The 12,826-nt window shown below is 34.0% G+C and overlaps 3 protein-coding genes across 3 annotated transcripts; 2 read left to right on the top strand and 1 right to left on the bottom strand.

Annotated features, from left to right (window-relative positions):
- The first annotated feature begins 513 nt into the window (after positions 1 to 513).
- Positions 514 to 1,517, top strand: LOC110107617 (PRA1 family protein F3). The gene has a single exon (XM_020837908.2). It carries the CDS (start codon positions 580 to 582, stop codon positions 1,165 to 1,167), a length of 588 nt encoding a protein of 195 aa, XP_020693567.1. The 5' UTR covers positions 514 to 579; the 3' UTR covers positions 1,168 to 1,517.
- Positions 1,518 to 9,403: 7,886 nt separating this feature from the next.
- Positions 9,404 to 11,240, bottom strand: LOC110107608. The gene is made up of 3 exons (XM_028696243.1): positions 10,847 to 11,240; positions 10,188 to 10,605; positions 9,404 to 9,974 (listed from the first exon to the last, which is right to left on the bottom strand). Exons 1-3 carry the CDS (start codon positions 11,238 to 11,240, stop codon positions 9,473 to 9,475), a joined length of 1,314 nt encoding a protein of 437 aa, XP_028552076.1. The 3' UTR covers positions 9,404 to 9,472.
- A 9-nt stretch (positions 11,241 to 11,249) lies between these two features.
- On the top strand, positions 11,250 to 12,340 carry LOC114579983. The gene is made up of 3 exons (XM_028696244.1): positions 11,250 to 11,265; positions 11,355 to 11,431; positions 11,714 to 12,340. Exons 1-3 carry the CDS (start codon positions 11,250 to 11,252, stop codon positions 12,338 to 12,340), a joined length of 720 nt encoding a protein of 239 aa, XP_028552077.1.
- The last annotated feature ends 486 nt before the right edge of the window (positions 12,341 to 12,826 follow it).

A 12,826-nucleotide genomic window follows, 5' to 3' on the forward strand; every position in this document is an offset into this window, starting at 1 on the left:
AGATGAAATGAACGAGAATGACAAACTAACATTGTTCAAAGATGATGATCTTAAGGAGATAACAGAGTGCCTGAATGAGAACTATGCTAGTTCGAAGATGAACAGTGAACCAACTCCAATGCTTGTTCGAAGATGAAAGATGAATTCAAAGATAAATTGAAATGATGCTGCAACTTTTGATCTACTTCGAATTGATAATTTTTTTCTCTGGATTGGGTCAGGTTATCAGGCTACAAGTATTAAAAAATATATATTATTAAGGCTTCGCTTGGGGCGATTTTTTTCCTGCTTCTTAACACAGTGTTTTAGTAAAAAATTAAATTTTTTACTACAAAATTTATTTTAAAAAAAAATAAAAAAGCCGTCCAAAATAAAACCTAAATTTCAACATGTATAATCTAAGTGTCATAATTCCATTGCTACATTCGGACTCCGCACTTAATTTCTTCTTAAATATACCTAAATTTTTAGCACGCAGGATTATTTGATTAACAAAAAGTATAAATACCGCATTTCCCCATTCCAAACATAAAAACCCAAACCGACGGACCAAACCCTCCAATACCGATCGAGGTGACGATGACGAACTACGGCACAATCCCCACCTCCACCTCCGGTGATTCATCGCCGCAGGGTTTCTTCTCCCGGGCCAAGGCACGCGGTCGATCCGCCCTCGCAACTCGCCGGCCATGGCGCGAGCTATTCTATTTCCACTATTTCTCGCTTCCCCCAAGCCTAGGCGAGGCCTACCTCCGGATCCGCAGCAACGCGATCTACTTCGCTATGAACTACATCATCTTCCTTCTCCTCGTCGTCTTCCTCAGCCTGCTTTGGCACCCCGTGTCACTAATCGTCTTCATCCTCATGATGGCTTTTTGGCTCTTCCTCTATTTCCTCCGCGACGAGCCTGTTGCGCTCCTCGGTCGGACCATCGACGACCGATTCGTGCTCATCGGGCTCTCGATTGTAACCCTCGTGCTTCTGCTTCTTACGGATGCCACTGCCAATATCCTAATTTCTCTGCTCGTTGGCGTCGTTGTTGTTTTGGTGCACGCTTCGTTCAGGAAGGCTGATGATTTATCCTTGGCAGAGGAGGGGGCGGGGCCTAGAGGGTGGTATGCGGCGGTTGAAGAGCCCGGCAGCGGCAGGCCCTCGCCGGAGTCGTAGTTCATTAATAGGCATGTTTATATATGCGATTCCCTTTTAATTGCCTTTTTGTGTGATTCTCTTTTCGTATTGGGTCGCCTTCTCTTCCTCCTAAGATCCAGGGTTTTCATCACAGTGGACCCGAATGCGAATGGAATTGGGGTTTCTTCTACTGGTTATTTTGTTATCCAATTGAAGCTTGTTTTGTCTTCTAATCTGCTTTGAATATTCTACACGGCTGTATTCGATTTCTGCTGCATTGCTTGAGATGAGTTATAAAACAAGCAAATTGGTGGAGAAATCGAGGATTGAACTCGTCGTGGTACAATATTAAACTGGTAAGATAATGGAGAGGGTGATATGACTTATTATATTAGAATTGTTTGTTTAAACGTTATTTTATATTTGTTTGAATGATATATCCTATATTTGTATAAAAATTATTAAATTTAGTTTATATTCATTTTAAAATAAATTTAATAATTTACATGATAATTCATTATAATTTGTACTAAGATAATTTGATACAATAGGTTTTGATTGAATTGACATAGCATGAAAATTTTTGGCACAAATATAGAAAATATCATATATATCGCTACACATGATCAAACACGAATATAATAAAAATTTCCAGTTGAATCTGACTAAAAAAAAATTCAATCTACTTTAAAATGATACTTAAAATATTTAAATTGTGGTAAATTAGTGTAATTTTGATTTAAAATTAATATAATTATATTATTTGTACATTCTAGCACAAAAATCAATAATTTTGTTATTTTTTTGGTTATTTGAGCAATTAAGACAAATTTGCATATACTGCATACAATTGCTTCAAATTTAAGACATCTTTATTAGTAGTCAACGTTTCTAAGCAATAAATTAAGATGAGCTATGTCAATAATAATAATGATTATTATTATTATTTTCATAAAAAAGAATCAATTCGTTTATTATTTTCTTATTTTATTTTAATGAGCCATTGGGTTGACCCAATCCAAATTTTACTTGGTTAATCCTTACTTAGTTGTTCTTTTTTTTTTTTCCTATTAAAACTTTATTTTTATGTAAGGTTTGATATGGACAATCTTATATGTGCAGATGGCGAAATTATTAAGTGTTATCTCTCGGCGTCGTTCATAGGTCAATTAGGATATGTCACATCATTTATATGTTATGTACCGTTATTATATATCATTATATATTAAGTGATGTGATACATCATGATTGATATTTGAATGATTCGATGATCGCACGTAATAATCTCTCGTACATATGAGAGTGATCTGTGTTGTCGATAAGTATTTTAACTTATGGGGTTTAGGTGATATTGTAATGGATAGGAATGGGTATAGATGATCATTGCCGACCAAATGGAGCTTTTTTCTTGGATGTAATGACGAGGGCACGTGTATGACTGCCACGTGTCGGTCTTATGCCACGCTGCAGTTGAAGGTTGCCGTGCCGAGTGATGAATGTGGGTGGTGTATTAGAATAATAGAATTTAGAACAATGAACCTTAATAAGCCCAAATTGGACTCAACCCAAGCCCAAATGGGTCCAAATCAAGGAACCAAAACACTTTTGAACCACAATTTGGACTACCAAATGGTTTCCAAACATGACATGCTTATAGTTAAATCAAGCAACTGGACGAGACGAATCCAATGAGCCCAAGATCACTGAATTTTGATATCACTAAGACATTTAAAGGCCTAGTAAACAATCCACGATCGAAGGACTCAACATCGACCGCCCATCCAAACTACTACACATTTACCATTGAACTTCCTCCTATTTACAGCCATGTCACTCTAAAAAATCTATAAATAGAGCCCCCTTTTCTCATGAAAAGGAGCCTCAAGCAAGAGAGCAAGAGAGGAAAAGAGAGATTGTAGATCACTCTTACCCCCTAGCTCGTCCTCGACCACCGCCTAGAGTTCCGTCGGACCACGACCTAACACCTGGAGTTTCGTCGAACCACGACCTAATGCCCGAAGTTTCGTCAGACCACCACCTGATGCCAGGAGTTATGTTGGACCACCACCTAACGCCCGGAGTTCTGCCAAACCACCACCTGACGTTAGAATTATGTCGAACCACCTCCTAACTCTCGTAATTCCGCCAGACCACCACCTGATGCACAGAGTTCCACCGGACAACCACATAATGCCCAAAGTTACATCGAGCCACCACCTGACGCCCGGAGTTTTGCCGAACCACCACCTGACGCCCTGAGTTATGCCGAACCACAATATGACGCTGGAGTTCCGTTGGACCACCACCTGATGCTCAGAGTTTCGCTGGACCACCACCTTACGACCAGAGTTTCGCCATACCACAGAATAATGCCTAGACTTCTGCCTGACAACCAGCTTATGACAATGATCTTTCTGACCCCTATCTCCTACCAACTATGATCCTTCTAACCTCTGTCCCCTACTACACTTCTTTTGACCTCTGTCGCCTACTACGGTCTTTCCGACCTCCATTGTCAGATAATTGTCTTTTTGAACCTTTCTTCTGCCGACTACGGTCATGTGACCTCTATAGCCTACTACGGTCCTTCCAACCTCCATCGCTAGACAACGTTCTTTCTGAGCCCTATCTCCTACCAACTACAGTCCTTCCGATCTTCATCATCAGATAATGGTCTTTCTGATCCATGTCTTCTGCCGACTATGGTGCTTTTGACCTTCCTCGCCAGACAACAGTCCTTCCGATCACTGTCACCAAACTACAGTCTTTCTTACCACTGTCTCCCGCCAACTCGCCAGATTACAATTTTTCTAACCATTGTTTCTTGTCGACTACAGTCCTCGGAACGACCTCTCTCGAAAAACAATTGTCCTTCCATCCACCGTCATTAGACTACGATCTTTCTGATCTTCGTCGCCCACTAACTAACTGAATATTTCAATACTAATTCTTTCAATTTCCATCATGTAATATAATGTATGTTTGCTACATCAAATCAAGGCCTACCCCCCAAGCAAGGGCCCCATTTGTAATCAACTGCAAATAATAGTGGATTCATTCAAACCAGGCAAAGCCCTTGGTTTTTCTCTCTTTTTATGGGTTTCCACGTAAAAACTTTGATGTCTCTTATAAACGTTACACCATCTCTTTCATCTGATTGTGTGTCGGATCTTCTTACAATGCTAAGACGTTAAACTTTATAGTTCTCTATCGTCGTGAATATTTCAGGACGCAACAAATATAATTCCCAAGTCCTGATTGGAGAGAGTTGTAGAATTTCCAATATAATTTATAAATTACAAAGCCACTAAAACTTCCATTAACTATACAAATACTCATTATCAAACTCCTTTTTATTCATCTTAGAAATGTATACAATCAAAACAATCAACCAGAAATTATGTACGTCACAAACAACATGGTAAAGAATAGAGAGAGCCATGACTGTCAATAATTTAACAAAACATGTCTATACTGACACAAATATTAGGACCTACGGTATTTTTATAATCAACCTACCATTTTCCCTTATCTTGACCTAAAACGAATGCAGAATAGAAGGCATGAGCAAATAATTGCTCATTAGGTCACGTTGAACCTATTCAAATCTTTAATAAATAAATAATCAAATTTAAGCATTGCAGAGAAAAAATGCAGAACATATTATTCGTGAAAAACTTCCTACATAATGTTTAATTCTAACATCATTAAGACAACTAAATTTTGAACGAATGCTCGTGATCAAGGGAATTAATAAGTGTCATCTGATAAAGTATTCTAGATTTTCTCCATATTTATTAGGGAGGCGGGGCTTGGACTTAGAGCTTGGGACTAGAGCCAAAACTCTCTCTTGAGATTCAAGAGAGTTCTTAGGATATTAAGGCACCACATGAGCACAAACATTGGCCATTGCCCGAAAGACGACATCATTAATAAGATAGATGCACATCGTCGATATCAACTTTGACTCCCAAACTAAGCACTAGGATTTTTTTTGGACTTTTTGGTCACCTCTTCTCAAAGGGGTATGAGTCACTATGACATAACAAGCAAGTGAATAATCTCTTATAGATACCTCTCATGCCACATGGTTCTTCTAAATTCGACCACATAATATGTTCTTTATAGTTTATATATCAATGTCTTCCTCCGACAAAGGGCTTCACTTATAATGAAATACAAATACTAGTAAAGTCATTTTAAATGAATCAATAATCATAGTTTTTCTCTTTCTTGAGTTTTCTACGTAAAATTTTTTGGTGTATCTTATAATTATTGCACTCCTCTCTTATTTGTGTGTGTGTTGGGTCTGACCACAAAGCTAAGATGTTAAAACTCTCTGTCTCTTAACCACTGTAAATGCTCTAGCACGCAATAACACTTATTATGAAGATAATGATATTTATTATATTAATTTAAAATTTTGATTGTTTGAAGCTACAATCAATATTAATATTTATGAAACTTAGTGAAAGATCTATTTGAAGTTACCTAATTCAAGTTCATGCATATAAATTGTTGATTTGAATTCATTTTTTACCTAGAATCTCAATCTGGGAATAGACAAACTATAATAGGCTATTTCATTTGGACTTTGCAAGTATACATAAATTCTATCAGATTCTTTAAAAGTAATTTATTATGAAATAATGCATATGATGCTCAATGATGCTTATGACCTAAGATCATATATATAATTATTCATTGTACATATATGATCACCAAATGACAAGGTAAGAATTCGTTATTGGACATTTAACCAATAAGGTGTTATATTTAGGTGTGTAAATGAGTCAAGTCGAGCTTGAGTCACTCTTGGCTTGAGCTCGGCTTGAACATCAACTTGACTAATTAATCGAGTTCGAGCTCAAACTCAAGCTTTATTCTACAAGCTCAAGCAGGCTCATAGGCGGGCTTGTTTGAATGAAAGAGAGAAAATGACTATTACTCAAGTAATTATTATAAAAAATGATAAAAAGAATGAAGAATTAGAAGCAAAATAATAAAGAATAACTTTATATAAGAATGAAATATAATTTTTGTCGTTAAAATCATGAATGTTAATATATTTTAATTGTATTTTATATTAATATATTTTAAATGCTCCGGCTCGCAAAGTAATGAGTCGAGGGGCTGGCTCAAACTTAACTCGTTAGCTTATTGAGCTCTGCTAACATATCATTTATCAAGTCAAGCTCGAGCCGGTTCACGAGGTCGCTTAACTCACTTACATCCCTAGTTATTTTAGTGCCATCCTTAAACCTAAAATATTGATTTTTTTATAATCCATACTCATACATATGACAAATGATGAGATTAAAATACAGATTTCTCATGCTTTGAACAAATCTTGCATATGATCAGTGATTGTCCGTGCAATCGTCTAGTAGTTAGGAAAAATGACTTGTTTACATTTAATGGAGCTTTGATATTTGTATAGAGTAGTTGCAGGTTGTCTTAGCATTCGCCATTTGCTTATAAAAACACATCTAACTTTCTCAGAAATTAATAGAAAAGAAAATGAAGTTTTGAGCTTAATTTGGAGAGATCTTCTTTAGAGATCTCGGATAAGGGTGTTAAAAATAATTGGACCCATCAATCTGATCCAAAAAATTTGGATTCTGGTTGACCTGTTTAATAAACGGAAAGGGTTCGAGTTGACCTGTGACCTTAGTTTGACCCAAAAGTGATATGTTTAATATTTTTTTCTTTTTTTTTTTGGTATAATTTATTTATTTTTTTATCAATTTACTTAAACTCTTTAGTTAGCTAGTTAAAAAAAATTAATCAAAAAAGGAGTTATCTAGTCAGATTCGGATAATTTAGATTGTTAGCGGGTCAAATTTGGGTCCACCATTTTGACCAATTTATTAAACGGGACAGATCTATTTTAGGTTAATTCGAAACGGACTTTAACCATACCCTTATTGACATCTCTAATTTTGAATGTTCATTTTTTTCTTTTTCTGGCTAAAATTTTTACACAAATCTCATGCTTTTCTTAATATGAAAAATTATTAGGTGCAGAGTGCGCACCGTCAGCACAAGCACTGGGTACCTAGCAGTACCGAGTGCCGGTACCTAGCGCCAAACAATGCTTGTACGGACAGTTCTCCCCGTCCGCACTCCGCACCTAATAATAACTCCCTTAATATAGCTTTATTGTTCACTAAGAGATACTTTTGTCAATAATTTTGTAGTTTTATCCTATTTTGAGCTAAATTTAAGTAGGCCTTTTTAAGAGGTTCCAATTGTTCAACTAAATCTTTTCCATTTTTGAGTAAAATCTTCTCCCTCAAATCTCTTAGGTTCTTTAATATATAGAATGCTCTTTTATTGTTTGATGAGCAATTATTATTTAGAAATAGTGTAGCTTTTTATCCTATTTTGACCTTAATTTAAGAAGTTGTCTTTAAGAGATTCAAATGTTCATATAAAATCTATTTCCTTTCTAAGTAAGATTTTCTTACCAAATCTCATAAGTTCCTTAATATTTATAATGCTCTTTTATTGTTCACACAATAATAAGAGTTGCAAAGGAACCGAGCATTCGACAAACTACCCATAACTAGGCTCGATGATAGTTATCGTTTGATCAAGTAAACAATCAAATTTGACCATTTTTTGGAATACTGGATGCTTAAATAAATAAGTTTGAACAACTATGTATTTGACTCATTTATGTTCATGAGCAACATCATTTAAAGCTCGTGATTCATGAACAAGCTCAATAAAAAGCTTGTCAATAAGCTCTTTAAAAATATTATTAATATTTGATTATAAAAATAATGAATATGCATATTATTAATATGTTATATTTAATATAATATAATGATATAATAATTATTAATTGATAAGTTTTAAAAGTAATTATATCTTATAATATATAATTAATTAAAATAAATTATAAATATCTATTAAATTGATATTATTTATAATTTAATTACAACTAATTTTATTTTATAATTTATTTAGTTATATTCCACCATCTCATTCGGTACTTTGAAAACACTGCAAGATATATTCGAGAACAAACTTATTTGATAGTTCAAAAACCCTTGCTATATATTTTTGCAAACAGGCTCATTTAGTAGCTTAAAAATACTCACTAGATATGTTTGTGAACGGGCTCATTTGGCAGTTTTAAAATACTCGCTATATATGTTAGCGAACATGCTCGTTCTAATTTTTTTAAGTAAGTTCGATAAGCCTTGCTTGTTAAGCGAATGAACATCTTGAAGTAAAGTTAGTTTATAACTCAATAAAACTCGTTTGTTTAAAACTTGATAAGTACGAAACAAATCAAACATGAATAAAATACGAACCAAATCTGAACATCTATTAATTTAAATGAATAAAAAAATATTAATTTAAACTAACCATGCCTAAACATGAATAAAAAAGTTCGAAACAAGCTCAAATTGAGCTTGAACAAGTTGATAATAAATGAAATCAAATATGAACAAGCACATGCTCGGATCGACTTAGTTTGTTTGTGACCCTAATAATAATCCTTTTGTAAGAGATCATGTTGCTTTTTATCTTATAGGTGAAATTTATTTAGGGTTCATTTGAGACAGATTTCATAATATTTTGTAAAACTACTATAGAGAAATAACTTTTTAAAGCTATTGTAGAAAGCAACTTCTTAGTGTAAAAAAATTTTAAAAGCAATAAAAAAGGACTGGCCAAACATAAATTATGGTTGTTGTCTAAAAAATAAAGCAATATGAAAGCTATCATAAATGAAGCCTTAAGCTTCGTATGGGACGGCTTTTTTATTGCTTCTTGAAGTAGCTTTCTGGTACAAAAATTAAAATTTTTTATATAAAAAGCTATTTTAAGAAGTAGTCAGAAAGCCATCCTAAATGAAACCTTAGTCATATCCAAATTATTGGAACACTTCAAGTTTATTTTCTTTTGTATCATTTAAGTTTTGTATAAAAAATTGAGTGTATGATGCATCCAATTATCATCAATAAGAATTGAGTTCCCTTGACTTTAAAATGAGAAGGTTGTAAGGGCATCTCCAACCGAAAAACTCATTTTTCACTCCAAAATGCAGTAATACACCAAAATGCAGTAACTTGTCTCCAATCGAACTCCATTTTCTAACACCAAAAAAGAATATTCCAAGTATATTCTTTCCAATATTTCATTTTATATATTTTTAATCATTAATATTATTTATCAAATTTTTTAATTAAATCTAATATAATTAAAACAAATATTTTTTGCTCTATAAAATAATTTGGAATATAAATATGTCATAAATAAATATTTAGTTAATAAATTGAAAATTACATTAGAACACATAAATAAGAACGAGAAAAATACAAGGCAACTAAACATTAGTATTAGTATATTGATCCCACAAATGATCAATCAAAGCATTTCGCAGTGCAATGTGGGCCTCTTTGTTTCTGATTTGTTTATGGCGAGCGATAAATTCCTGAAATTGGATATTTTCATCCGTCACCTTTTCTACATCCGGGGGTGGCGCTTCTCTTGGAACTTGACCTGGTCTAGTGAGATTGCGTTCATCTTCAATTATCATATTATGCAAAATTATGCATGTAGTCATAATATCACGCAGTACATTTTTTCTCCAAAAACGTACAGGTCTTGCCACAATTGCGAAACGAGATTGGAGAGTTCCAAAAGCACGTTCCACATCTTTTCTACATGCTTCCTGTTTCATTGCAAAATATTGTTTCTTTGGAGTACGTGGTTCTTGAATTGTTTGAACAATAGTTGACCATTTCAGATATATATTATCAGCCAAATAATAACCCCTATATTCTTTTCCTTGAATGACATAATAACAGGGAGGAGCAATACCTTGAGTGAGATTAGCAAATAGGTGGGAAGACTCTAACACGTTTATATCATTATTAGTGCCAGACATACCAAAGTAAGCATGCCATATCCAAAGATCACAATCTGCCACTGCTTTTAGAATAATTGTAGGTGATCCAGTATGTCCGGTGTATTGCCCAGCCCACCCGATAGGACAATTTTTCCACTTCCAGTGCATACAATCTAAACTTCCCAACATTCTTGGAAAATCACGTTGTTCATTAATGTGAAGAAGTCTAGCCACATCATTGACTGTTGGTGATCTTAAATATTGTTCTGAAAATATCTGAACTATTGCTCTACAAAACCTCTTCACACTTTCAATTGTTGTTGATTCACCTATTCTAATATATTCATTTGTAGCATCTGCGGGTAATCCATATGCTAACATCCTTTGGAAAGGTGATAAACCAAACTTACCGGCACGATCAATTCGTTGCTGAAAATAGATATTATGTGCTTTTATTGCGTCAAGGACACGCATAAATAATCTTCGAGACATTCGAAATCTCCGTCGGAACATTGTATCATTGTACACTGGATTACTTGAAAAGTAATCTTGATAAAGTCGAAGATCTGCAGCTTCTCGATCACGGTTGATAAAAGCACGACCTATAACTGAGCCTCACACTGAGATGTTGTTAATAGGTTGTGTAAGAAGGAATTGAATCATCAAATTGTTATTTGTTATCGCACGACGAAGCATTGATTCCTCTTCATGTAAACTATTTATCATTTGGAGTGTGTCTTCTTCATCTGAGGAAGAAGAAGATGAAAATGTATTATGCATATTGCTTATGTGATTTTAATGTGATATGAAAATCTACTATTTATAGGGGAAGGATCTCATATGACACACTATTATGAATGGTCACATGTAGGCCATGCTTTTTGAGATGTGTAAGAATCTCATATGACACATTATTGTGAATGGTCACATCTAGGCCATGCTTTTTGAGATGTGCAAGAATCTCATATGACACACTATTATGAATGGTCACATGTAGGCCATGCTTTTTGAGATGTGTAAGAATCTCATATGACACATTATTGTGAATGGTCACATCTAGGCAATGCTTCTTGAGATGTGTAAGAATCTCATATGACACATTATTATGAATGGTTACATGTAGGCCATACTTTTTGAGATGTGTAAGAATCTCATATGACACATTATTGTGAATGGTCACATCTAGGCCATGCTTTTTGAGATGTGTAAGAATCTCATATGACACATTATTGTGAATGGTCATATCTAGGCAATGCTTCTTGAGAAGTGTAAGTATTGTTATATAAATAGGGGTGAGAAGCATATCATGTAACTAGTATTCTACATCCATTAAGTCTTTGTAAAATATGTCCATTAGATCAACGGCATATTCTCAGGAGCAAGATAAGCTCTTATGCAGAATTTACATGGAAATTTCCCAAGACCCAATTACGGGTATATATCAATCATCGGATAACTTTTGGTCACGAGTAGAAGAAGAGTATAATAATTCCAAAATCCAAAATTGGGAGGTGCGTTCAAAAAGATTTGTTCAGTCTCGAATTCAGACTATCGAGAAAGCAACAAGGAAGATGCACACATGCATTCGACAGATTGAAAATAGACATATTAGTGGTGCTTAAAATGAAGATATTGTGAGTATTTATATTTATTACTAAAATATATATTTTTTATTTCACAACTTATTTAATTGTAATTGTGTATATTGATTTATAGTTAGATCAAGCTATACTATTGTTTGCGCGAGACGAAAAGTTCAAAGCAGGTTGGAAGTTTGAACATGTTTGGAACATTATTAAAAATTTTGAAAAATTTCAAGATGGTAATTCTAATGCTGGGAAGGCATCACGTATGTCGAGCTTTGGGTATGCCTCATCGGAGTCAGAGAATCTAACCCTTGATTCTGGTAAACAACAATCTCCTGGACTCTCTGTATTTTCTCTCAATTTAGATGATGAAGAATATAATATTTGTGGCTCACAATCTGAACGAACGATTGGAGTTAAGAAAGCCAAGTTAAAAAGAAAAATTGATGAAGAGATGTCAACATTTATTAAAACTCTAGAAGATGGAAACAAACAACTTATTGAGCAATTAAAAAAAACAAGCGCACAGAGACAACAACATTTGGAGCTTCAAAATAAGAACTATGCTTTAAAAGAACTCAAAGAAGAAAATAAGATCTTGTTTCAAGACTTAAGTTCTATACAAAATCCTGATGTTCGTGAATTTTTCCAAGCTGAACAAGCCCGAATTTTAGAAAAGAGGTTCGAACAACAACAACATCAACAGCAACCTCCTTCTTCAAGCTCATTTGGACAATATCTCAGTGATCTTGGCTGAGTCGATACCAATCTTCCCGATTATTAGATTGTTGTTACTTGTTATTTTAATTTTTTGTTATTCGAATGTAATCTGTATTTTGATTTTTTTTGGGTATTGTACTTCTCAATATCTTTTATGTATGAGAATTTTATCTTAATTTTTATCTTAATGTTAACTTACATTAATTAATTTTGAAAAAAAAAAGATTACTAAAAAATAAGATATTTCTAATTTATTATTTTAATTAATAATAAAAAATTCTAATCTTTAATCTTTAAAATTAATAATTAAATTTCGAATTAAAAGAAAAAAAAACAAAAAAAAAACAAATGCCGTATGAACAGCGTCGCACTATTCTCCTCCCTTCAAATGCCGGCAAGTATCGCGTTCTGTTGGAGGAAAGAAAGAACGGCAAACACTGGTTTGCCGTTCGGATGGAGATGCCCTAAGGAGGTTTCTCCTCTTACTTTTTTTTTTTTTAGGTTTCTCCTCTTAGTTGTTAAA

This window comes from Dendrobium catenatum, unplaced genomic scaffold, assembly GCF_001605985.2.
Source record: "Dendrobium catenatum unplaced genomic scaffold, ASM160598v2 fragScaff_scaffold_722, whole genome shotgun sequence".
Classification (NCBI taxonomy): Eukaryota; Viridiplantae; Streptophyta; class Magnoliopsida; order Asparagales; family Orchidaceae; genus Dendrobium; species Dendrobium catenatum.